At 36.9% G+C, this 27,595-nt stretch overlaps 1 protein-coding gene across 6 annotated transcripts in view; it reads right to left on the bottom strand.

Moving 5' to 3' along the window:
* The window catches only part of PARD3B (par-3 family cell polarity regulator beta), a 1,031,031-nt gene that overhangs the window by 207,372 nt on the left and 796,064 nt on the right, over nt 1–27,595 (bottom strand). For 4 of the 6 annotated variants that reach the window (XM_021075042.1, XM_021075045.1, XM_021075044.1 and 1 more), the window contains one exon: nt 4,163–4,276. In XM_021075042.1, coding sequence (XP_020930701.1) covers nt 4,163–4,276 — 114 coding nt within the window. The remainder of the gene's footprint in view (nt 1–4,162; nt 4,277–27,595) is intronic. The other 2 variants (XM_021075043.1, XM_021075046.1) reach the window with 1 other exon arrangement.

The following is a 27,595-nucleotide window of genomic DNA, read 5'->3' as shown; positions in this document are numbered from 1 at the left end:
TCCTTGGATACATTATCAACCCCTGCAGCTTCTTGGAATTCAAAATATGATCACCAGGCACCATCGCTGATGCCAATGCTCAGCAGGCCAGCATTAAAAATAAATTTTTGAGAAAAACTTTTTTCTTGCAAATTTATATTGATGGACTATTCATTAGCAATCTCAAACAACTAATCAACCTTCTAGGGTTATGTGATCTGGTGTATATCTCTCTGCATTAGCCACAGGACATTGCAAGACAATGCAATTCTGATGTCCAGGAGAGCACCCTTACTCTTTGTAAAGTCCAGAGATTAGGACAGGAGTTTTCAACCTTCACACTACTGACAGTTTGGGTTGGATAAGTCATTGCTTGAGGATGGGGACTGTCTTGTGCATTGTAGGATAGTTAGCCACATCCTTGGCTTCTACCCAGTACATGGCTGTAGCAACTCATTCCCCACACCCCCTCCAACATTTTGACAATCAAAAATGTCTCTAGAAATAGCCAAATGTTCCTTGGGAAGCAAATTTCCCCCCTCCACTCCTCCTCCCTAAAACTGAGAACCACTGTTCTGGACTCTTGCATTCCTGCAATCTAATCTAATAGCTCAGTCTACCAGGTGTGGCTTTTTTGACCTTTTCATAGTTTTAGCTATGAATAAGATATTCATATATGTGTCACCAAAAGAGTCTCACATCAGAAATCAGATTTGTAGGCAAATTAAAATGAGATATGGAAATCATAAGAAAAATAATGAGAGGAATGGAGAGGAATGATACAACCCTAAAATTTAGAGTGAAGATTAGATTAACCCTTGGGTAAAACAGTTACAAGGAACCTTCAGATTATATGACAAGAAGTAATCTATAATCACTTTTGTACTTGGATGCTTGTCAGGTTTATTTGGAATGGTGAAAAGTGGCAACAGACTATGTCTTTGAAGACAATAGAAGAAAAATAAATTATGATGTATTGATCTCATAGAATACTAGGCAGTCAGCAAAACAACATATTTTCAAAACATTAATGACATGAAGAAATTCTCACAATACAATGTTTTGAGAGAAGTAAGATATATGCAGTGTGATTGCCAAGTATTCAAATAAAATACATATGGGAAAATGATCATAAAATATTAATAGTGGTTATGGAATTATGGTGAAATTATGCGTGATTTTAACAATCTTATTTACACTTTTTATGTTTCCAAAAATGTTCTTACAAACTTACTGTCTTTGTAAGTTTTGTGTGCATGGGGGCAGGGTTGTGTGGAAAGTAATCCATATTCCCTTAGGTGATTGAGCACTGGCAAGAATTTCTCTTTTGTTTGCAAAAAGTATGCAAGTAAGGTAGGAGGCTTCAGAGAGGGTATATGAGAAAAATGGCAATATTTTTAGACTGGGTTTTTCAACTCGCTTGGGGAAAAAATCCATATATCATTTTTCATGGAATGAGAATAGTTTAATCTAATGGTCCAGCCAAAGCCTGTCCCTCAAACTCAGTAGTTCTCAGACTTTAGAATGCTGAAGAATCACGTTGGGTGTACCTATTAAACACAGATTCCGGAACTCTAACTCCCAAGATTCTGACTCTGCAAGTCTTGTGTGGAGACATGGGAATTTTAATTTTTTAACAAACCCCCAAGGTGATTTTTTCTGACGCAGGGGCCCACAGGCCATACTTTGAGAAACAGCTATCTGTAAGAAGTCATGTGGTTTGATTTGGATAAGTATTTTTTTTTCTTCTATTTTTGATAATTTCTTCTTGGTTATATACTAAATAGAAATGATATGCACCCTCAGTGGTGTGTTAGTAAACTGGCTCTTTGAAAAAAACAAACCCAATTTACCATCACTTGCCAATTTCTGTGGTGTAAGTATTCCCACCACAACCAATTTCAAGCTACTAAAGGTTTAACAAACAGCTCACAAAATTCTCAAAAGCTTAATGATTGTCTTTCATTAATTGGTAAAAGTTGGCTTCAGCAATACACAGCATATATATTTTTTAGCGCTTTAAAGTATTTGTAAAAGGAATAGAAAAACTATTATATCTGTGACAGCTAGGAAGAGACAGTGAGCAAATGGATGGCTTGAACCATCCTGAGGTAACAAATTCCAAATGTATTAGAAACAAGGCAACTTTGTGAACCTGTATACATTATTTCCTATTTTATTCTATTTTTCGCCCCATGGCCAGGCCATGAAGAGTGATGCATTTGCTGAGTTCTTTAAGGGTTGTGAATTGGTTTCCTATGGATGATGGAGAGCAAAGAAATGGGAAGCCAGAGTTGGGAGCAATGCCAAATGTTCAGTCTTCACCTCCACCTTCTATGTACTTCACCCCTGAGCTGTTGAAATGCCCTTGGTCATTAATTCTCTAGCACCCAACCATAAAATCAACTTCTCCTACTTCTTCCCCTCATACATGATTGAGACAATGTTGTCTCTAGGAAACCCATATCAGATGTGTTTTACATGTTCATGTGTGGGAAGTGGCCTAAGTGGAGGCTTGAGTATAGTTCTTTCAGTATTTTGACCAGACATATTTTAAGAATATTGGACCTGAAGCCTATATAACCAGGTGAACTGAATTTATAGTCCTGCTTTTAAGAACAAAACTCCCTCAGGCACCTGCTTCCTAAAGGCAAAACCAGAAAGGAAATGAACTCTTGCTTAAAGACAACCCCCCTTATTTTATGAGTTATCAATTTTCTAGCTGGCACAGAGTTGCCTAGCTACTAAGAGGAAACCTCCCAACCCCAAGCAAGTATTGAACTGCATAAAAAAAAAAAAACGTGACGTTTGCATTCTAGCAAACAGCTCAATTTCCTAAAAGATGAGGCAAGAATGTGGTGCCTCGGTAAGGCAACTCAGGGAAGCAGCAAAGATCTATGATGTGAACTCACTGCATAGATGTCTTTGCCAATATATGCATTAAAATCTTAGCCTGAATTACATTTTACATTAGAGGATTACTGAATCTCAGGCTATGATGGAGAATTCATCTTCCTTCTCTTTAGGGCAAGTCTGACAGGTGAATAGTCAACAACAATGGAAAGCACTTGATTTCCTTTACCTGCTCCACTGACCCTGGAAGTGAGTTTATCAACCTCTCAAAAATGAGAAAGGACTAAATAGGTTATTTTTCCTTACTATTGATAAAGTCAGCCTTCTCAACAGGAATAGACTACAAGATGGGGCAAAGGTTAACAGTAGATACTCATAGCTTACTCTGTGCTAGAAAACACAATGAATAAATATGATTTTCTTAGTATACACCTTCAAGTATTAAAATAAGTTCAAGAACTGACTTTTAAAAAACTATTAAGAATGGCTATTACTAAAGAACAAGGAAAAAGTTTGACAAATTTGTCTTCATATATGATCAAGATCAAATACTTAAAGACTTAAAAGACTTAAAATCTGTCTTTCTCCAAGCCTCCTATAGTTGTGAAGGTAAAGAATTTTCAGGAGAAATATGAATATTCAATTACATGTTTCAAAATCAGACTCTACTTGGGATAAGTGACAGAGGTAACATCAAAAGATAGGTGAAGGACCTCTTGTCCAAATGGAACATTAAAGCTCCTCAAACAGGAGATTTCAGTCCTTACAAACTGTCATTATTTCAATAAATGAAACCGGCCCTTTAACAGATGGGCAACATACTTTGCAACCTGCTGATGGCCTAATAAAAGACACTGGCTTTTTAAAAATGAAGGGCATGTACTTCTCAAATTACAGTATCCAAATGGGTTTAGCAGAATAAAATTAAGAAAGCATACAACAGCTTGACAAAAATTAGAAACAGACTATGGAAATTCCATAGTTCTAAATATCAATATCCAAATGAACTTTTTATAAAAAAAACAAAACAAAACAAAAACTCCTTGTTTAAACCATAGGGAACATATGCATTGATATAGTCAAAACTGGGGGTAGCATACTATGGAATTATAACTACTGACATAATAAAAACATGAAGTTAACGTCTTCTCAAAATATAATGAAAATTCCCCAGAAAGGCAGATTCCATTTATATCAGGTATCTCTCCTTTTGTACCAGTCAACCTTTCTGCTTCTTAAAATAGGATTTTTCCAGTTGACTGGTGCAATAACCAAATTAAACACAGACCATGCACAAAAATAAAAGAAGGGGCTCAGCATTTCTACTCACCGCTCACGTTCTTCTTTCATTTTTTCCAGCTCCTCCTCTCTCAGGCCACCACGCTTCAGGGGGCCTTTCTGCTCAGCCTTTCCACCCTTATCATCTTTCTTCTTCCCAAATCTACTGAAACATGGAGAAGATGGTTGTTAACCATAATCACGTTCATTTTGTGACAAACTGAAAATATTTATAAGATGACTTCATTAAATCATAATTCTTTATTCTAAGAAAAAAATGGAAGTAAAAGAAGATACTGAGAACAGAAAAATAGTACAGCTACTGAAGTCCCCTTCCTTTTCTCTTTTCTGTCTTTCCTTTTTTCTATTCATCTACTGATTGTGCAGTCTACACAAAACCATGTGATTAAAGACTATAAGTTTCAAACCATTAATTCAGTAGAGATTTAAGAACAGAAAGGCTGTCATTAACATATAGGTAAAAATTGCCCTCCTAAAAAGGCCTCCAGAGCTCCAGGTGGCATTGACATTGAAGATTAAACTCATGGGATTATGTACTGACAGTGCTTCAAGGGACTTTACCAAACACCTAGTTCAATATTCTCAACTTACAAATGAAGAACCAAGAGCTCTGAGAGGTTTTGGGTCTTCACCAAGACCACTCAACAAGTTCAGGGCAGGGCTGGGATTATAACTTGGGTCCTCTCCTACACTGTGCATTTTCCTGTAGGCCACATTCAGTCTCCCATGTAGTCTTAGGCCTCCTAAATCAGCTCTGGGTCACTATGCTCTGAGAGCTCCTTGGTGCTCTGCATAGGTGTAGTTAACCAGACACAGTGGTAATTTTATTGTTTTTTCCTCCAGCTTTATTGAGATATAATTGAAATATAATGTTGTATAAATTTAAATGTACAATGTTTTGATTTGATACATTTATAAGTTAAAAAAGAATTACCTCTATCCTGTCATGTAGTTACCATTTCTTTTTTTGTGGTGAGAACATTTAAGATCTACTCTTTTAGCAACATTCAAGTACATCATTCAGTATTATAAACTATAATCACCATGCTACACATTAGATTCCCAAATCTGTTCATCTTCTATTTAAAAGTTTTTACCCCTTGGGCAACACTTTTCCACCTCCTAATCCCTGGTAACTACCATTCTACTTGTTTCTCTGAGTTTATCTTTTTTAGATTCCACATATAAGTGACATCGTGTAGTTATTTGTCTTTCTCTGACTTATTTCACTTAGCATAGAGATTCATAGAAAGATTCCTAGCAAAAATTCTTCCAAGTTGTCACAAATGGCAGTAGTTCCCTCTTTCTCACAGCTGAAAAATATTCTATAATACACACACACACACACACACACACACACACACATCTTTATCCATTCATCTATTGATGGACACTTAGGTTGTTTACATATTTTTGGATATTATGAATAATGCTGCAAGGAACTTACGAGTGCAGATAACTCTGTGAGATTCATATTTCAACTCCTATGGATATATACCCAGAAGTGGGATTGCTGGATTATGTGATAGTTTGAGTTTTAATTTTTTGAGGAAACTCCATATGGTTTTCTTCCATTGTGACTGTACCGATTTGCATTCCAAAGGCCAGTACACAAGGATTCCCTGCATCTGTGATACTTTAAAAGAACACTATTTCCTTAGCACTTTTGGGACAATTAAACATCAACAGATGATTGGATTCGGAAGATGTGGTATATATACACAATGGAATACTACTCAGCCATAAAAAAGAATGACATAATGCCATTTGCAGCAACATGGATAGAACTAGAGAATCTCATACTGAGTGAAATGAGTCAGAAAGACAAAGACAAATACCATATGATATCACTTATAACTGGAATCTAATATCCAGCACAAATGAACGTCTCCTCAGAAAAGAAAATCATGGACTTGGAGAAGAGACTTGTGGCTGCCTGATGGGAGGGGGAGGGAGTGGGAGGGATTGGGAGCTTGGGCTTATCAGACACAACTTAGAACATATTTGAGATTTTTTTTTTAAAGCTGCAATTAATTCTTAGTAGGACATAGTCTTAAATGATAGGCATTTTTCCCATTAGATATTTTCTTTGCAAGCATTCCCCCATAATCTCGGTATTAATACATAAGAAAAAAGAAAGTGACTTGATGCTCTGCTGATAACCAAGAAAAAAGAAAAAGATACTCAATTATGCATAGTCTTCAGTTAACGTAAAGATCTTTCTTAAACCTAAGGAAATCCCACATATCCCTTGCTTCTTATAAAATGGCCTCACGTTTTAACTAAATGTGTATCAACATCTTTAGCTTATTCATCCTATCTATGTATCTATGTACCCATCCATTCTTCCATCTATCCAACCTGAGGACATTTTTCAAACTACACATACTCCATTGACTGCCTCCCACCCCCACTCGTATCCTTGCCCCCCAGCCTCCCAGTATACAAATAGTGAGTCAGAATCTCCTGAGGACCTGAATTATAAACTTGTAAGAGACTCCTGTCTTCTTCAGAATTTCATATAAATGGCCTAATATATTTGTCTCTTTCTGGATCGTATTTCAATCCAAAGCAAAGGTTGTTGGTTAAGGGACAGCTCTGAGTATCACACGTGGACGAGGACACTGCTAATATCGAGTCTTGGTGTTATGCAGGACAGACTGCATCCTGCTTCCTTCAGAAGCCTTTCCAGGCCTTGACTCTTCTATGTATCTTTCCATTATGATTTCAATTAGCAAATTCTCTCTCATGAACTTCCTCTCTCCCCATGGCCACTTCTCCATCTGTCTCTGCTCCAACTGCAGTTCTTTTGCTGTAATCTAGTCTAGTCTGGGGATCTTGGTTGATTGACCATCAGTTTTAACTTCACCATCCCCAGGATTTTATTTATTTATTGATTTATTTAGGTCTCTTTCTCTTTCCTGCCTCCCTTTCTCCATCAATTCTTCTTTCTCACTAAAGAAATGACCTGAAACCATTCATAGGAGTAAATAAGAACGAAAGAAAAAATATAACCCAAATATAAGGACATTAACTTTCAAATAATTCAGATTTGTAAATATATTCAAGATCTCTCTTTAACCCACAAAGCAGGAGATGTTTAAATAATGTGTTTCCATGCATACATTCTCTAGATTTTCAGACTCATGTGAAAGAGTCTTAGAGATCAACACTATTACTTTAAATTCCTTTATGTGAGAAGTTAATACCTTAGCATATCACTTAGAAAAATGTTTCCCTCAAAATGTCACCAAATATAGTAATAGTGAAGAAAAAAAATCAAAATTGTGTAGTGAAAGTAAAATAATGCCTGAAGAAGCTGATGAAGGTAAAAGTGTTGCCAAGCTCTTCATAGATTTTCGGCTTGTTTTTTCTCCATGACCCAAATATTTTTTTCTAAATTTGGCGGTTTCAGATTTTCTGAGATGAAAGTAGTCTTACATTTGAAGGGTAAAACTAACCTACACACTAGTAGTCTTACATTTGAGGGGTAAAACTAACCTATACACTAACCTATATACTATCTTTATTATCACAACCAGTACATTGTTTTTTGTTCCAGCAGCTAAAATAGTTACTTGTACTACAGTTTGAGAATAGCTTACTGTGCTTCCCATTAGAGTGGGGATATGTTTGATAAGAAAAAGGTTTAAGTAAATTCTGTGGGGCATTTCCTTCTAAGCAAGAACCATCAACAAAACCTTCTAAGCAAGAACCATCAACAAAGTTAAATCAACCAATTCCATAAATATTATGTTTTAATTTAAAATTTCTGATCAAGCACCTCATCCACCCCACTCCCTCCCCCTCCCGCCAGGCAACCACAAGTCTGTTCTCCAAGTCCATGAGTTTCTTTTATGGGGAAAGGTTCATTTGTGCCTCCTATTAGATTCCAGATATAAGTGATATCATATGGTATTTGTCTTTCTCTTTCCGACTTACTTCACTCAGTATGAGAGTCTCTGGTTCCATCCATGTCGCTGCAAATGGCATTATGTCCTTTTTTATGGCTGAGTAGTATTCCATTGTGTATATATACCATATCGTCCTAATCCAATCGTCTGTTGATGGACATTTGGGTTGTTTCCATGTCTTGGCTATTGTGAATAGAACCGCAATGAACATGTGGGTGCATGTGTCTATTTCAAGGAAAGTTTTGTCTGGATAAATGCCCAAGAGTGGGATAGCTGGGTCATATGGCAATTCTATGTATAGTTTTCTAAGTTACCTCCTTACTGTTCTCCATAGTGCTTGTACCAGCTTACATTCCCACCAACAGTGCAGGAGGCTTCCCTTTTCTCCACATGCCCTCCAGCATTTGCTATTTGTGGACTTATTAGTGATGGCCATTCTGACTGGTGTGAGGTGGTATCTCATGGTAGTTTTGATTTGCATTTCTCTAATAATCAGGGTTGTTGAACATTTTTACATGTGCTTGTTGGCCGTCTGTATATCTTCCTTTGAGAAATGTCTATTCAGGTCTTTTTTTGTCCATTTTTCCATTGGGTGGTTGGCTTTTTGGCTGTTGAGTTATATAAGTTATTTGTATATTTTAGAGATTAAGCCTTTGTGAGTTGCATCCTTTGAAACTACTTTCTCCCATTCTATAAGCTGTCTTTTTGTTTTCTTTTTGGTTTCCTTTGCTGTGCAAAAGCTTGTCAGTTTGATTAGGTCCCATTGGTTTATTTTTGCTTTTATTTCTGAAACTATGTCTGGTCACTTACAATGGAGCATGATAATGTGAGAAAAAAAGAATGTATACATGTATGGGTCCCTGGGTCACCATGCTGTACAGTGGAAAACTGACAGAATACTGTAAACCAGTTATAATGGAAAAAAATAAAAATCATGAAAAATAAAAATAAGTAAAATAAAATAAAATAATAAAATAAAAATTCCCGATCATTTATTACAGTTTCCAGTAAGAAGGGCAGAAATAGATGTGAGATTTATTTCATTAGACAGAGACTAGTCACCAATTACCTTATTTTGTAAAGTCTGGGTGGGTTTAGGAATTATAAGACAATAATCTTCAAAAGGGCTGCCACATTGTTAGGATGAGGAAATGGGAGACTTGAAGAAGTTAATTGCCTTTTATTTATTAACTCACTGAATTTTTTCCAGTTTTGCAATCAGACAACTTAATTATCAGTGGTGGTAGTGGTGGTGTGGTGGAGCTGGGAGAAAAGCATCAATTTAGTGGACTTTACAAGCCCTTGTTCTCCTTTCACAGCAGCCTTGTTGGGGGTCATTTCACAGCCATTTTTACTTTCACTGACACACAGAGAGGAGTTGGGGAGATTCAAATATATCGACTCATCTCCCCATTAGCTATTTTTGTGAGAAAAGTCATGTGGACCTTAAATAGCTGAAATCACTGCTTTGCCTTCTAGGGTTTCAAATATCCACTGCATTCCAGGCCTCCCATTATCTATTACCTAGGAAATTTGAGAGTTGGCCATTTTGGGCTAGGGGCCTTAAGGAAACTGCTTATAGGTCAAACTTGCTTTATATAAAAGATATTTTCCTGAGGAATTCATAAAACATATGGTTTTAATCAATAAAATTGTACTTCCCATGTACCTGGGAAGATTGTTTAAAGAATCTTATGATGGATCTTTTTGTAAAGTGGAAAAATCACCTTTCAACATACCCTTTATGTAAATTTAGATTTTCATGAATTATAAGTTTGCTTAAAACACCTGTTCCTGTTCCTTTCTACAAAGAAGTTATATGAAACAGCTTCATGGAAGACTAGCTTGCTTGCTTTCTTCTTTCACTCATGTATTTATTTTAAAAATATTTATTACGCATTTATTCTGTCACACATTATCCTAAGCACTGGATGTAGGCTGACACTGTATTGGGATTAAAAACTCAGACACTACCCTCAGAAAATTTACATTCCAATAGAGGAGACAGCCATCAAACAAACAAGAATATGCAAATGTAGTCGTGAAGAGTGCTATGAAGGGTGTTAGGAGAGATGATAGCCAGTAACTGATTGGTCAGGAAAGTCTTCAATGAAGAAACGACATTTAAACTGAGATGATAATGGTCAGAGGTTCCAATCAAGCAAGAATGGGAGTAAAGGAAAGAGGACTCGTGGCGGACAGGATGGGCACAGTGCCTGGAATGCACCAGTGAGGGGAGGCCAGTCTCTGAAACAAGGAGGGCAAAGAGGATCCTTGCACAGGTTGTGGGTGGAAAGGAGGGCAAGGTCCATGGAATGCAAATTTGAGAGGTGCATAGAGTTTAGTCTAAGAATGACAGCAGAAAGGAAACTCATGGACTGGAAGAAGAGACTTGTTCTTCCCAATGGGGAGGGGGAGGTAGTGGGATGAACTGGACTCCTATTGCATTTGGAGTAGATAAGCAATGAGTCCTGCTGTATAGCACTAGAAACTATATCTAGTCACTTGTGATGGAACATGATGGAGGATAATGTGAGAAAAAGAATATGTGTGTGTGTGTGTGTGTGTGTGTGTGAGAGAGAGAGAGAGACTGGGTCACTTTGCTATACAATAGAAATTGACAGAACACCTTAAATCAACTATAATGAAAAAAATAAAAATCATAAGAAAAAGAATGACAGCAGATCATTTCTTAGTGATTCAAGGAACAGAGAAGCTAGGAAGGAAACTGGTAGATTTAAACAGCTGGTAGAGGAGAAACAGGAGTAACAAAGCCATTTTGAGCAGAAGTGACACAATGTGAAGTACATTTTGAAAGACCTCATTGCTGAAGTCAAAAAGCAACAGGCAACAGCAGGAGAAACTGCCTGAGCCCGGCTGCAGGGGGATGGATGAAAGATGAGGGGGGCTCGGATGACTGGTGGCTATGGAGAAGAGAAGACACTGATTTGGATGTGGTGGGTCAATGGAGAGGTATCCAAAGTTTACATTGAAACATGGTTATTTTAGTTTGCCTTTGGAAATTCCAAATGGATAGGCCAAGGTCAAGGACAAAATCCTGAGGAATTAGAACCTTTAAATGTTGGCTGGGGGAAGTGTACAAAGGAGAAGGAAAAAGAAGAGAGAGAGGGACAGGAAGAAAACCAGGAGGCTGTGGTGTAGGCTGTCTGAGAGAGGAGTGCTGGGAGGAGAAGGACATGGTCAACAGAAGGGAATACTGTTGAGAAGTCCAGTGAGGTGAGGACTGGGGAGGGCCCATTAGATTTAGCACTTTGAAGCCATTCATCACCTTGGCAAGGTTTAACGGAGTGATGTGGGCAGAAGCCAGGTGGGAGGGATATCAAGAGTGAATGGCAGGTAAATATAAACGTGTGTTTCTCTGTGTGTACAACCATGTCAAGGAGGTTGGCTGGAAGGGCAGTTGCTGGAAGTGAGCTGAAATGTTGGAGAAGGAAGTTTTCAATTTGACTGATTTTAGAAGACTTTAGTTTGCTGATAGGAAGAAATGCCAGAGAGTGTGAGAGGTTAGAGATGAAAGAGAGAGGAGAATGAAGTTAGTGTCTTTTTTAAGTTAAAAGTGATAAAAGATACCGAACATAAACTTTACCATTTTAATTATTAAGTATCCAGGTCAGTGGCATTGAGTTCATTCACATTGTTGCTCAACCATTAACCATCATCCATTATCCTAAATTGAAATTCTGTACACACTAAGTTCATCTATGTAGTAGCATGTATCAGAATTTTCTTTCTTTTAAAAAGGCTGAATAATATCCCATTGTATGTACATACCATATTCATTTACCTATTCATCTGACAATGGACATTTGGGTTGTATTCACTTCTTGGCTACTCTGAATAATCCTACTCTGGACATTGGTACAGAACAAAGTTCTCTGTAATGAAACAGGACAGAGATACACAGAATCTCTAGAGAGATTGGCCTTAGATGGGAATAAACGCAGAAAAAGCAGCAGCTAAGAGAAGAAACTAGTTTGTTTATAGAATCAATAAAGAGGAAGTGAAGGAGTTTCCAGGTAATTAATTTATCAGTTAATATAATGCAATATGTATAAGAGAAATGACTCCTACCCATGAAATGAAATTTCTTCTTATTAATGAATCAATCAAAGGAAACAGAATACACAAAGTGGAAAAGAACCTCTGAAAGGGTTATAGAAAAATACCAGAAACCAACCTCACTTGTGTTACTATCTTGCCTATGTAGGGAGGCCCTCAACAGCCATCTGGAAAAGATTTTAATAACGGTTCATTCATTCATTCAGTCATTTACTGAGCACTGGTTACATATTACATGGATTAGGCACTTGGAGTTTAACCATTCACCCCATCAGTTGTTAGGTAGATCTCTAACTCCTCAATCCAATTACTTAAATGAGACCCCAACATCCTATTGTTTTTTATACAAGAAAGATTTTAATATAGTTCTTAGTAGTTATTCCCTAATTTCTCAGCAAATATTTTCTTTTATTTCTATTTCTTTCCTTGAGCTTTCTAGGCAATGATGACTTTCAAATCCTTCCCAGATTCCCATGCACCCTGATGAATAATCTAACCTCACAATATGTCTGGCACTGTCCTGGTTTTTCCATATCTAGTCTCCCATTTAACTCTCTTCTTAATTCAGTTAAGTTGTACCTGTCTACAATTTTCCTCCTTGATCCCATTGGGAAGATTATGCAGCTGTTAGCGTTCACCCTTCTTCCACTCAGTATACATATGGTATGAAGGCAATCCTGAGCAATGGTTTAGGAGACTAAAACATCAGGCAAGAAAAAAGCTCAGACATGCTTATTCCAGATTAGTGGATGAATCCAAGGAGATTAGTGGATGAATCCAAGGAAAGCTGAAAGTTTGAAACAGAATGTATTCTTCCTTCTACCCTCAGGAAATATCTTGGGTGTCACTGATGCACATGGAAAAGGTTACAAGATTCAGTCATCACTAGCTTTTTTTTAATGGAATTTCCCAGGCTAGGGGTCAAATCAGAACTGCAGCTACTGGCCTAACACCACAGCCACAGCAATGCCAGATCTGAACTGCTTCTGTGACCTCACCAGCAATGCTGGATTTTTAACCCACTGAGCAGGGTCAGGGATTGAACCCATGTCCTTATGGATACTAGTCGGGTTCATTACCGCTGAGCCATGATGGGAACTTCCAGTCATGACTAATCTTAAACCCAGAAATCTATGGAATGAAGTCATGTGTGAAAATGCACAAACCTCACAGTCATATTTTCTGGACTTGGATAATGGTTCATTATCTCCCTGTACCTAGTTCACTTTTAAACTACACATGATATTGTCTTATCATTTTATAAATTATTCAGCTTTAAATAGCTCAGGCAAAATGTGGGAGCAAAGAAGTTCATAGACCATGGACTATGTTTCCATAGTTTATTCCAAAATTCACTCTAAAAGGTTTCTGTTGTCTGATGCACCCTGAATTGGGCTCTGAATTAGCATATGCCTATGCTGATGAAATTAACTTCCATGTATTGCAATCTCATATGGTTTTGTGCACTTCAGCTATTGCTTCTCTCTAAAATGCATGTCGTGAAGTGTTTATTTCTTTACCTCACATGGTTCCCATTGTACCTAAGAGTTAATGAATCTGATAAAAATTCAGCAAAAACTTACCAATTAGAGAATTTTCCTCCTTTTTTTTTTTTGGTACTTTAGGATATTGCCTACCTTTATGTTAATACTGATAGAAGAATGTACAGATTTGTGTTTGTTGTTAATCAATCTTGATGAAGAAGGTATTCTCATTTTCTTTCTAGCCTTCCACAATATGTATTATTGCCATAGTTAATGCCCGTGACTTTTAAGGAGGGAGGTGTATGCCTTCCACATCGAGGGGCATATTTTAAACTCTGTAGGTCCACTCTGTGGCTTGCAAAAGGAGGTAAGAACTAGCTTTGTAGGAGGTGTTAGCAAGCAGAAACTGAGTGGATTGATGCTTCAGTCACTGGAGAAAATCTCAGTGTTAAAAATTGTTCTTGTTTACCCTAAGCCAAGGAGGTGAAGCCCTAAAAATAAGATTTCCAATTAAAATTTTAATTTCTGGTATACTGTTTAGACATTTGCTTTGGGGGTGTTTATATGGTTCCAAGATGAAGACAAAGTATATGAAAACAAAACACATGTTTAACCCCACTGATATCTTTATCCACTGCTGCCTTTGAGGTCAGCCTCCCCACCAACTTTCAACTGCTACTTTTCTCATTCCCAGGGTGTGATTCCTAAGTTGGTGATCATGACGACCCATCATTCCAAAGCAGGGAATCTTCAGACCTCAGATGCGCTGATGTTTGTTTTTAGGATTGAAAAGCAGGGAGGTCCTGTAACGTTCTAGGATTTCTGCCTAAGTGAATAAAACATCTGCCTTAAGCGGCTCTCTGGCTCCATTCAGCTGCTGGGAATCCTTGAACTAATTTGCTTTCCCAGACTGAGGAGCAGGGAAACACAACGTATTTGGAAACACCAAATACACTGAAAATAATTCTAGAGGATCCAGAAAGTAAAGCAAAATGCACACCGCCAATAGCCCATCTTCCTAAAAATAAACAAACAAGCAAGCAAAACGGGGCCTCTGGATGGCAGAATTGTTAAGACGTAAAGAATTTGTAAGCCACTGGACAGTTACTTTTGCTGAACATTTTTGCAGCGAATGAAAACTTGACCCAGAGATTATCAGCAGCACTCTGTTAGAAAAAAAAGAGGAAAAAATATGAAAAAGAAGCCAAAATTAAAATGAAATGAAAATAGGCGTGAATGCGTGAGCAAGAAAGATAAAGATACTAATAAGGTATGATTTTCAGATCCACACAGGGACTATAAAAAGCTTATTAACTGTCACTACCACACTGGGTTTTAAGTTATTCTATCCCCCTGCTTTCCAGAAGATGAAATACTCGTCAGGAGCACAGTGAACTTTGATTAATTGCTTTCATACGCTCTCGCTGGCTTTAAGACATTGGAGGCAACAGCCTTAGTGATTCAGACTAAATGCTTCTGATTTCTGGGAAATATATTCAACAGGAGCATTAAAGAAAGAGATTTTTTGCATTTTTATGTTTTCTTAATAGTTAGAAGGGCTTTTCTTTTTATTAAATGTTTACTTATTTCAAAGCAGCAGAATATGTGGCTTCTTCCTTTTTACTTTTATTACTTTTAAGTGGATCTTTAAATGCCTCCGAAGGCTGCCTGAGTACAACTGATGGCCCGCATAAAGCCCTAATACTGATCCAAAGGGACCGCACGGCTGGAATTCAGACTTTAGCCAACAACAAGATATTTCCCTCTCATCCGGGCACCCACAGCATCCGCTTTGTCCTCCTTCCTTCCTTTTCTCTGTCTCCTTTGCCCCAGAAATCCAAAAGCTAGGAGAGAGTGTTCTGAGACGAAGTCACACCTCCTGTCTACACTCATTTTCTACTAACTGTGGGCAGTTCCCCAGCTCCCGTGGCTTTCTCAAGTTCAGCCTGTTGGGGTTCACTCCAGGCTGACCACAGATTCATCTTGCAGAAGGAAATCTCCCCCCACAGGAAATATCTCTGAGGTCCATTCTCTAGCAGTTTCAGCAAACTGCCTGTGAAGGGAAAAACTGACACATGTCAAGGATGAGTCATGTGGGAAGGAAGGCCTGAGTAAAAGCTCTGTGGAAATAGGAGGTCTCATTCATAGTCTCTAAATATATGTCCAATACAACTTATGCCAATACTACAAATTAACCTGCAGGTACTTTGGATAAAGCCCATGATGAAAAAGAACAGATGATGGTGGTACCTAAGTCATTCTGTGGAAAGAACAAGAAGTTGTTTGTTTGTTTGGTTTGGTTTGGGTTTTATTTTATTTTATTTTATTTTATTTGATACAGTGACAATGCAAAAGACTGTTTTAAAGGGAATCCTGGATGTTACTGCTCCATCTTCAGAAGCCAAGAAAAACAGGGCAAAATTTCTCTAGAATTATCTGTACTATACAAGAAAAAGACTGATCGAGCTCCAGACCTAGTCTAAGGGGAATAAAACTTATCTTCATAACTCTGATTAAACAAAAAAAAAATTATCACTTCTTTGATGCCCAAATTAGCATCTTTTCTCTAGCATACTGAATTAATTAGTTGAGTGACAAAAGAATTAGTCCATGTAGGATCAAAGCTGAAATCATATTTATCTGGAATTTAAAATTAAGAACACACAGCTTTATCACTCTATAGCTCATGCAGTGTTTTTTATGTTCTTATAGTCTAAACCTTCTGCATGTCACATGAAGTATAACGAGGGCTTTTTTTTTCTTTTCACAATCTTCTTTTTAATATATAAAAATTTCCCATAAAAGACAATGAGACTATCACAGAATTTTTTTCCTGGGGGTGGGAAACTTTTTTTATTGTGCCATAAAAATCTTAAATTATGTGGCTTTTTGTCAAGCATTTATTGTACAAATACAAAAGAAGCAATATAATTAATGCACGATAGAGCTGGTAAGAGAGACTTAAACAATAGAAAAGAGTTATTATATTGATTCTTAATAAGTTATACTAAGTTTGAAACTGTTCTTAAAAGGTAGGAGCTCTCTTAACTTAGGGCTTTCTTTTTCTGTAGAAGAAAAAGCAATTTTGAATAAGGGAGAATTATTGGAGGTTAATTTCTAGGATGTCTCAAGTCACTAGAATATTTGATGTGTGTATGTGTGCGTTTGATGGGCACAATATTTTCACCATACAAAATTAATTTGGGTGGGCATGTTTGTCTTGATCCAAGATGGGACAGCGAGTGGATTCAGGGAGGAAATCCCAGAACGAGGAGGATTTCTGCTGATATTAGCAGCTATTTTGGGGTAGGGCACTATTTTAACCATTGCCTAAATGTAAGCCCCTCAAGGGTAAGGGCCAGGTCTTTATATGCTTCTCTTTATGCACACATGCAATCATGCATTCATTCAGCCCGTGCTTGCTCAGCACCCACTCTGTGCCAGATACACTAGTTGATGTTAGGATACAAGTCAATTCATCAAATATGGTTTCTTTCTTAGTGCCTGACACATAGTAAAAATTCAATAGCTGCTGTTAGACTGCATTAATGGTTTTCAGGATTTCAGGAATTATATCAATGGTCTCCATTCTTCATTGCCTCTATTCTAGAAGAAAGACCCAATGATCCTTCATAACTCAGTATGTTATCCCCCTGTCAAGCTACAAAGTGGAGGATACTTGCCCCATGAACGCATAAATCACCCAACTAGCTTCATTTCTGTGTAGCAGCTACAAGCCAGTCACCGCAAGACCAACGAGGGGAAAGACAGTCACTCACCTAGTAAAGGTAATGAACACCTGGCTAGCGAGTGCCCTGAGGGACCTGAGTCACCTTGGGTTTCTATCTTATGATGACCAGTTCTTTCATATTGTGCAAACACTCTGTTTAAAAACACCAGGTTAAATTCTAGAATAAAATGTAAACCCCAAGCTGTCATTAATGATGATTAATCTGCAAGATGTCATCTATAAAAACCATGATGTCTATCTTATACTTAGGCTTTTATTTTCAGGGTTTCAGAAATTATGACCTCTTTAATCTTAGGTTTCAAATAAAGATATATGTGAGGTAGTTTCTGGGGTTCTCCTGACACAACTCATCTTTGTCATTAGTTCACTCTGTCCTCAACAGAATTTCAAATAATGATACCCTTGTCTGTACTCTGTCATAGAAGAGCTCTTTCAGAAAAAGAGGCAATTTAAAAAATCTGGGCCCTAACTTAGTTTGTAAGACAGGGGATCAGATTTCAATATTTTTATGTTAAGTTTTAAAGTTAACTAATATCCCTTTTTATTCACTAAGTCCCTTAAGAGTAGGCCATAAAACTGAATTGATTCTCAACTATGAATAGGCTAAGAGGGGGAAAATTACACCTATCCTGAATGTCTCAAGTGAAATTGTACATAGTACTTCAACTCTTCTAGGGCCCAAAAGTCACAAGTCTCATGAACTTTTTCAAACCTCTGTTGCCTGTAAGAGTCTGCACTTATTTTTTAAGAAGTCGAAAAACTCCCTTTCCTTAGCCTTTATTGATTTTAAAAACTTGGAACTCATGAATAAGGCAGACTTGCCAACTACAAAATGAGGAGAATTTGTTATTTTAAAAAGAGTCGCTTTTCATTGAATTGCATAGGAAATATTATAGGCATCCTCCAAGTTGAGAACACCTTATACCAAAAGAAATAAGGCAAAGTGACAGTCACTCCAGAGCCATCGATGTTTCTTTAACCCTCCTATACTATTGGTGGGAATATAAATTGGTGCAGTCACTGTGGAGAAAAATATGATAGTTCCTCAAAAAACTAAGAATAGAATTGCCAGTAATCCCACTCCTGAACATATATGTGAACAAAATAATAATTAAAAAAGATAATGTATCCCAATGTTCACTGCAGTACTATTTATAATAGCAAAAACATGGAAGCAAACTACATGTCCATTGACAAATGGATAAAGAAGATGAGGTACATGTATACAATGGAATACTACTCGGCCATAAAAAAGAATGGAACAATGCCATTTACAGCAACATGGATGGACCTAGAGATTGTCATACTAAGTAAGTCAGAAAGAGAAAGACAAATACTGTATAATATTACTTGTAGGTGGAATCTAAAACATGACACAAAATGAACTTATCTACAAAATAGAAAAAGACTCACAGACATAGAGAATAGACTTGTGGTTGCCAAGGGGGAGAGGGATTAAAGGAGGGATGGATTGGGAGTTGGGAATAGCAGATGCAAATTATTATTTATACATATGTGTATATATATGTATATATACACACACACATAAAAATACATACATTATATACATATATGTACAATATATATATGAGTCCATATGTACATTATATTCACATGTCCATATGTACATTATATACATATATGTACAATATATATATGAGTCCATGTGTACATTATATACACATGTCCATATGTATATTATATACATATATGTACAATATATATATATGAGTCACTTTGGTATACACCAGAAACTAACACAACATTGTATCAACTATAGTTAAAGAATAAATTTTAAAAATAAAATGAAACAAAAACAAACAAAAAAGCAATGTTCCCTTTGTTATGAGGGACCTTGCCAAAAGACAGTAATTTTTTTCCATAGGAACATTTCCTATAGGATTTTAATACAGTTTTATAAGAATGTATATAATCTCATTCTCCAGCAATGTAACATCACCAAAGAAAATATATCCAGTATTAAACAACAACTTGATTTCTCACAAGGGTTTCTAATCACCTATAATTCAGAAAAAGCTATTACTAGTAACACACAATCACAAAGCAGGCTTTCACCTGGAAATGCAGAGTAGCTTAGCAGGGTGATGATTTACAATTTGACCAAAGAAATCAGAAATTGATTTATAGTCTGTCCAAAGCATCAGGCTCTTATTTGCTTGTCCACTAGACTGTGAAACTACTATTCTGCTATGTAAGTATATTTTCTTGTTCCTTCTTTTCCTATACCGATGGCTAATTTTTCCTTTTTTCAATACCACAGAAGAATAATTCCCACAAATTCCTACTACTCTTCTACAGTTCAAAATGGCTGCCTGTGTTCTCACAGAACAATAAAGCAAAGCCAGATATTTTGCGTACCTGTAATTAAAGGCATCCTCCTATATAGTACATCATTAAATAAATCTAAGACCTGAACCTGTGAGGAGAACATTCCAGATGGGATTTTTGGTGAACATTTCTTTAAGAAATATAAGCTATTCAATCAAGTGAGTTGTCCTGAGAGTGTTTTCTTATCTTTGGGGCTATTCAAAAATATCGCATCAATTTTGGATCAGATTGCATACAAGAAATGACACTGGGCACTTTACTTTTGCTCAGCTGTGCATTTATTCAGATGACAGAGATGTCTCATAATCTGCTACAATGCACTGGCGGTCTGTTTCTATGACTTTGGATGGACAATGCAGGGCACACCAGCAGCATCACTCAGAAGAGGGCTGGGTTGGCAATCATCACCCAGTGCATCAGCAACCTGTATTTAGCTTTGGATTTGATGCTTCTGGTCTCCCCAGGTTTAGTATTTCTAAACTTCACCACCTCATATTGAGGCAACTTCCAATAACTAATCTTTTTTACAAACATTACAGTTATATTTGATTCTGCAGAAACCCACAGTGTTTGTGGTTTTCATTTTGGAAGGTTATTTGGAAACCCGAGCCAATATATTATTTCAAGTGTGACTAAGCTGTTGTCATTCATTTTACACCAACTCTAACACTCCCTAGGACCCATCCGACTGAGCACTATAGACTCCTTAATCCAGTCAATCCAGTGATGGAAGAATCAGTTTGGATAAGAAAACAATAAATCTAACCATCATTTCAGTTCTGTAAATGCAATATTTGAGTAAATCAGTAAGAAAAAAAGTAATAAGTACTACAAAAATGTACAGTTTGGTATGGAAAACTTGAGCTTAACATACTTAATCTAAATTTAGCAAGTTATAGGGAGGAAAGGTAGTTTTAAAACGGCCCCATTAATGGACCTTAAATCAAGAGACTAATGAATAATCCCAAAGTATAATACTTTGCATCTAAAATAAAAAATATTTGGTAAGATGGCAGAATTTTCAAGATGATTCAAAAGTGCTTTGTAACATAAAATGCCATTAAGAACCTACTGTGTAATATATAAAACTATGGTTTATGCATTTATTTTTCAATTGAATTTATTGGATTTCCTTGGAAAACATGTATTATATATTTAGTTATCTATCTGCAAAAAATATTCCATTTGCATTTTTAGTAATAGATTTGTATGCCAGGTGTTCTTATTGGTTAAAAATTGTAGATTTATAGACCTTCTCTTAGGGGTGGAAGGATCTTTGATATCCTATTTATCTAATTCTGCTCAAAACTCAGAAAGTCATGTAACATGCCTACGGCCCCACTAGTAGTTAGAACCAAATAAGACTTGACCCCCTCAATTCAGTACAATGTTCTTTCCATCTTGCTATGTTTGTACATATGTTATGAATTATTCACCAAAAATTCTGAATTCTAAAAAGGAATCCAACTCAATAAAAGCTTAGCTTTTTTGTGAGTTTCAATTGCCCAGAAATGCAATTAGCTATAATGACAAAGTCCAATTTAGTGACTACTTGGCCAAATATAACATGCCAACCAATGTGAGGACTTGATAACTTTCTCATTATCTTAAGCTCCCCTGTTCACTGACATCCTCACCCTTGTCCATGGACAGACTCTTAATATATGCCTGCTGATTTGATCAGATTGCTAAGCAACAATTACTCAATTATTAAGCTCAATTGGTTAGAACACTGTGGTAATGGGGTCAAGGTCATGGGTTGGCTCCCCTGTGTGGGCCAGTTAACTTGGACCTAGTCCATAACCACAGGCTCTACCCCCAACGCAGACAGTCTTACAAATATGTGCCAGTGGTCAAAAGGGCATGTGCCAAGAATGTGTGGACAGAGCAGCATAAATCCATCACTTCTCCCAGAAAAACAGCTCAATGCCAGTTTTGTTAATACATGTGGGTTAACAGTAACATTTTCACAGGTGAAAGAATATGGTTCCAGATTTGGTAATACCACAGAATCACAAACCTAGCATTTTAAAAGAAATTTTTAGAAAATAGGAAAGCCTATGGTGAAATGAATTTAAGCAAGAATTTGAGATTTACAGGGAAAGTTTTAAACAGAGCCAGTGATTTCTACCAGTTTCCAAAAAAAAAAAAAGTTAGCAGGAGTTCCCCTTGTGGCATAGTAGGTTAAGATCTGGCACTGTTACTACTGTGGTTTGGGACACTGCTATGGCGCATGTTCAATCCCGGTCCTAGGAACTTACTCATACTGTAGGAATACCCCCCAATCCCCTCCCCAAATTAGCAAATTTGGTTATAAAATTTGATTTTTAAATATTGACTTTTTCTAAAAAAAAAAAAGGAGTCTGTAGTCAAAACATAAGGGATCTTTGAGCCAAATTTAGTCTGTAGGATCCCAGTTTGCAAACATTGGTATATCTAAGGACCTATATATTTTTATCTATGTATATATGTATGAATTATGTTAATGGTTTTAGCCATCTTAAATAAATATAATTCACTGAGCTTTTCATTGATTGAGGTCTATTGCTTAGATTTCAGCTAATGTTGAAGCATGGGGGGTTAAAACTCACATATCCCAAAATAACAACATGCTGCTTTTCAAATGGTACCATTACTTGACTGAAAAGAGCGATAATCATGGATTGAGATTGTTGGCGGCCACTTTGTAGGTAAGGTAGGGTCACCCAGGCTTCTAAAACTCAGCCCAAGTATATATTTTTGAATAGCAAACCCATGAATTATCAGTGCTTTCACAGAAAGACCTTTATAGGAATTTACAAATCGACAGAGCTAGAACAGTAAATTCTACATAATAACACAGGTTGTACCCAAAGTTTAAAAAAAAAAACTAAAATAAAATGGTTTTTTCAAGATTTCACATTATGGAATGATCTTTTCAAAATCAGTCGAATCTTCTGGTTCCTTGGGTAGCAAAACAGAGAAGGAGAAATATATTCCTATTTGTCACCAACAAAGGCCATGGGGATTTACAAAAGGAAGCCACATGTTATAAATATAAAGAGCCCTAGAAAAAATACTGCATATACTTATTAGTGCTGGTGATTTACTGATTTACTGATATATGACAAAGTTTTATGGATTCCTGAAAACTAATTAAATTACATGTCTCACAGATGATAGCATAGGCTAGTCACATTTCTTTTATCATCAATAGACTAAAAAGTTCTATCAGTAGCCTAAAAATATTGAACTAATTCAGGAAGTATTTGTCAAACACGTATCATATATCAGATTCTGTCCTAGGTGCTGGAGATACATTTAAAAAAAAAGATTCAATATTTTTTCTTAGGGAATTTATAGTCTAGTGAACAGTTCTTGAGACTGAATGAAGATCTCTCAGACTAAAAGAGATAGGATATGAGGGCTTTCAGGGTTACTATGTCAATATTAGAGAAGTCACAGAGATTATCTTTCTGTTTAATGGTCTTAATTTTGTTTGTTTTGCAGTTTTGAAAATCTGATTCAAAAAACAGGGTCCTCCCTCCAAGAAAACATGCAATATACTAATATATATAATTTCTAGTAGTTCACAGATTCCCAAAAGACCACCCATGTGTACCTTACATGGATATGTGACAAATATCTGTTTTATTGCACTTAAGATTTTCTCAGTACTGCAAAGAAAGCCATGCTTTGTTGTGAAGAGCACATAGGTGCTGCAAGAGAGAACAGAGCTGGGAAGTTGATATTTTCTGAGTAGGAATATATTCTTTGAGGTAGACTTTTAGGACTGACCATAAGTCTATCACTGAATCAACAACCAAGCATTAGGAGGAAATCTAAAATAAGTCAAAGATACATAATCCCTACTCAGATTGATTTACTAAAGTGCAATCAATTCTCAGTGACACAGAGGTTTTTTATCTACTATGTAGATTACCCATAGTCTGTGCTTCCCCCCTTTTCACTGTCTTTCCATTTTTATGGTCACCCGAGGACTCATTAGTGCTTCCACCAGCGGATGAGAAAGGAAAGGAAAGGATATAAAACTTAAAAGAAGACAATTTGCTACCTTTAAGTAGTTGAGGGAAGAAGAAGTAGCTATTAAAGGGCTTGTAGATTATGTGAAGATTTCAATTACCCATACTCTCCTTGTCAATCTCACCAAAAATAATTAAGGGTCGGCTCTAACCCATTTTGGAACATTAAAATGATTGATGGTTATTATAGGAAATAACTACTGTAAATAAGACGAAGTAAAGTAAACTCTGTGCTAAGGAAGGAAAGATGAAAAACATACTTTCAAAGTCACAGTTTCTGAGTTCTAAGAAGCATCAACACACTGGGCAATTTTATGACTGTAAACATTAGATGCAGGGACAAGAATCACAAATTATGTGATACAGAGGGAGCACAGCATTCACAAGATGGAATACTACACACACAACAACAAAGATGAATCTCAAATGCATTTTTCTAAGTGAAAGAAGCCAGGTCCAAATGGCTGAATATTGTCTGATTTTATTTATGACAAACTGGAAAAGGTGAAACTATAGAGATAGAAAACAGATTCGTGATTGTCAGGAGTGGAGGGCAGAGTCCGAGGTCATAGAATTGTTGTTTCCCAGGACTGTGACACTCGGCACTTGCCAAAAGCCTTAGAACTGTAAAAAACAAGAGTGAATTTTACTGTATGCATGTTAAAAGCAATCAACCAAAATGTAAGGGGGCAAAGAGGCATACAGCCATAACAAACAAACACAATTATATTACAAATAATTAACATAACCATACTGAAGGGCTTGGGGAATGAAAGAACTAACCTAAGTAACACTGGAAAACAGTATTTTGATACAATAAGGATAAACACAAAAAGAACTGTACTCAAACACTATAATTAGTAAAAAGGTAAGGGTCAGCAATTCTGAAATAGCTTTAGGTGTATATTAGGGTTGAATAAAGAATTAAATACATTATAGGTAATGACAGCCAGCCTTTTCACAATATGAAAAAGTAATTACAAATAAGAATGGGGGGAGGCTATAGTGGATTCTATGGTTTTGGATTGGAAATGGAGGTCTCAGCCTAAATTCAAGGTTTTTTTAATGTGTACGCAAGACTCAGAAATAAATATGGATGTGTGTGTATGAATTCTCATAATTACATGAGCACACACACACACACACACACACACACACACACATCCACATTCTGTCTGTTGAGGTCTAGAAGCACTAATACTCCAGCAATTAGCACTCCTAGAGTCCTGATCTTGGTTTCTGAATAGGACTCCATAATAAAAGGAATCAGGTCTCTGAGGGGAAATAGTCGATTATTGGGGTGTGGCAAGGAAAATATGAACTAATCCTAGACCATCTCACAGCTCCAAAAAGAAAGAAAGTTCTCAAAAAACCCTGGGCAGATCAAAAGGGAACAGGACCTATCCTGAAAGAGCTGCCAATAACCCAAAGCTAGAATAATTTGATCAACAAAATAGTAACAGGACTGAAACAAAATAAATGTCCATGACTCCATATAAATAACTGAATGAGTAAATTAACAGTGGAGGAAGAAAAGATAACTCTTCTTGTTAGAAGGGAATTCCAATTAGTGGATGTAGAAAGAAACAATGAAGTAAAAACAACTATTGGAGGAGTTGCTGCTGATGGGACCCATGTATGGATGCTAAAATTAGTGGGTGGAAGTATGAGGAGAAACCATATATTTGCGTAGACTCAAACATGGGGTGTGCTCATTATAAAGGGAAAAAGTGCTAACTTTTACAGGGAAAAAAACCCAGCAGACACCACCTTCATGATACAATCAAGATGAACATCATCAATTATAAGACATCATATCAACATCACATACCCCTGGAGAAGAGTGTATTACTTCTGTATGATTCTGGCCCCAAATACATAACCTGAGTTTAATCATGGTGAATCATCAGACAAACCCAAACTCAGCAATGTTCTGGAAAATAACAGACCAGTGCTCTTTAAGGCACTAAGGTCATCAAAGACAAGGAAAGACTAAGGAACTGAGCTGAGCACAGGAGCCCAAGGAGACACAACAACTCATGCAAGGTGGATCCTCAAACAGAAAAAGGATATGGATGGAAAAACTGTTAAAGTTCAAAGGGATTTACTTTTCTGTAAGTCTAAAATTATTTCAAAATAAAAAGTTGCAAAATAAAAAGAAGGAAAAACAGAAGGCACAGGACGATTGAGAAAAGGGGAAGAAGGAAAAGGAGTTAATTTTATCCTCCTTTGTTCATCCCTATTATTTCTTGCTGGACTTCTTACTGATCTCTGTCCTACCATCAAGGGAAGACCTCCTCCTAAACAGGAATAGGTAGATTGTCTACATGTTTTTGAGGTTTCTAGATACAGGTCCATTTATTTACCTGCCCTCCTAATACAGACCACTCCACCCTGGCTCTCTAGGCTGGGGATTTACTATACTTATGGGGAGAAGGAAGCAAGGATAAAGCATAAGCAATAGAGATGGGAACATTGGCATTAATGCCAGATGGAAGGATTAACCTAAAACAGAACAAAGATGTGGTGAAGATGAGGAGCAGAAATGGCCAAAATAGAAGGAGATAAGTAATTAAATATATGCAAGCCGTAAACATACAGTCCCTTCTAACCTTCCGAAGCTTTGGCATTATCTACTTTGAACACCGCCCTTTGAAGATGTTACTATTTAGGCCATCTGGAACTAGCAGATCTCCGATGGATAATGTGATTTTGACTTAAGGATTGAAGCAAGGCAAATGTTAACAACAGCTGTCATTTTGAAAAAAAAAATGATTTTTGAATTGTGTGTGTACAATATGCCACAGGCAAATACATGTCCACAATATATTTTTTTAAAAGTAGATGAGGAGTTCCCTTCATGGCTCAGTGGTTAGTGAACCCAGCTAGGAACCATGAGATGCGTGTTGGATCCCTGGCCTTGCTCAGCGGGTTAAGGATCTGGCATTGCTGGTGAGCTGTGGGGAGGTCGCAGATGCGGCTCAGATCCCACATTGTTGTGGCTGTGGCGTAGGCTGGCAGCTATAGTTCCAATTCGACCCCTAGCCTGGGAACTTCCACATCCTGTGGATGCTGCAGGTGCAGCCCTAAAAAGCAAAAATAAATAAATAAATAAATAAATAAATAAATAATAAACAGATTCAAATATGAGGTCTCAGTCTCATACCTGTTCAATTATATCATGTAAGAGATTACTATTTTTTTTTCTTTGCCAATTAATAAGATTTGATACAGAGAGTACACAGGATATGAAATAATGCAGAAGCCACTGGTGAAATTATATCTTAAAATAGTTATAGCAGTTGGTATCGTCTCTTTGCCAGGATACCTATTAAAAACCAGACTCTGTATTTGCTTTAACGAAAAAAAAAAATACCAAAATCCAAAAATAACTTTAGACTTCACCATAATTCTAGAGTTTGCGTACGTTCTAAAATCATCCTATACATGCAGCATGGACATAGATTTCACTCAATAATGTTTTTCAAATGCTCAGGTTCACTGGAGGCCAAAACCATGTAGCTTTAGGAGGAGGGATTGGCCTTTCAATATAACAGCTGTCACTTATAACCGTGTATTTGATTGTCTCTAGCAGTTTGGGTGGTGGCAGGGATTTGACACAAAACCAGAGACAGTTCATGAATTCATAGTGAACTAGCTGAGTTACAGAGCCTTCGAGAACCACCCTTGCTCACAGGCTTCAAATTCACCACTATTTTTCAACCCAAGTCGACAAGGATCAGTACTTGGCCTCTCAAACTCCCTTCTGTTTTTTTTCTCGGATTTTTTTTCATGGCTTCCTGCTTCAGGACTTAGAAGGGACCCACTGATAACTCCTAACTAGAACCTATTAGCAGCTGCCCT

Source organism: Sus scrofa, chromosome 15, assembly GCF_000003025.6.
Source record: "Sus scrofa isolate TJ Tabasco breed Duroc chromosome 15, Sscrofa11.1, whole genome shotgun sequence".
Lineage (NCBI taxonomy): Eukaryota > Metazoa > Chordata > Mammalia > Artiodactyla > Suidae > Sus > Sus scrofa.
This window is presented reverse-complemented; position numbering and strand designations above follow the sequence as displayed.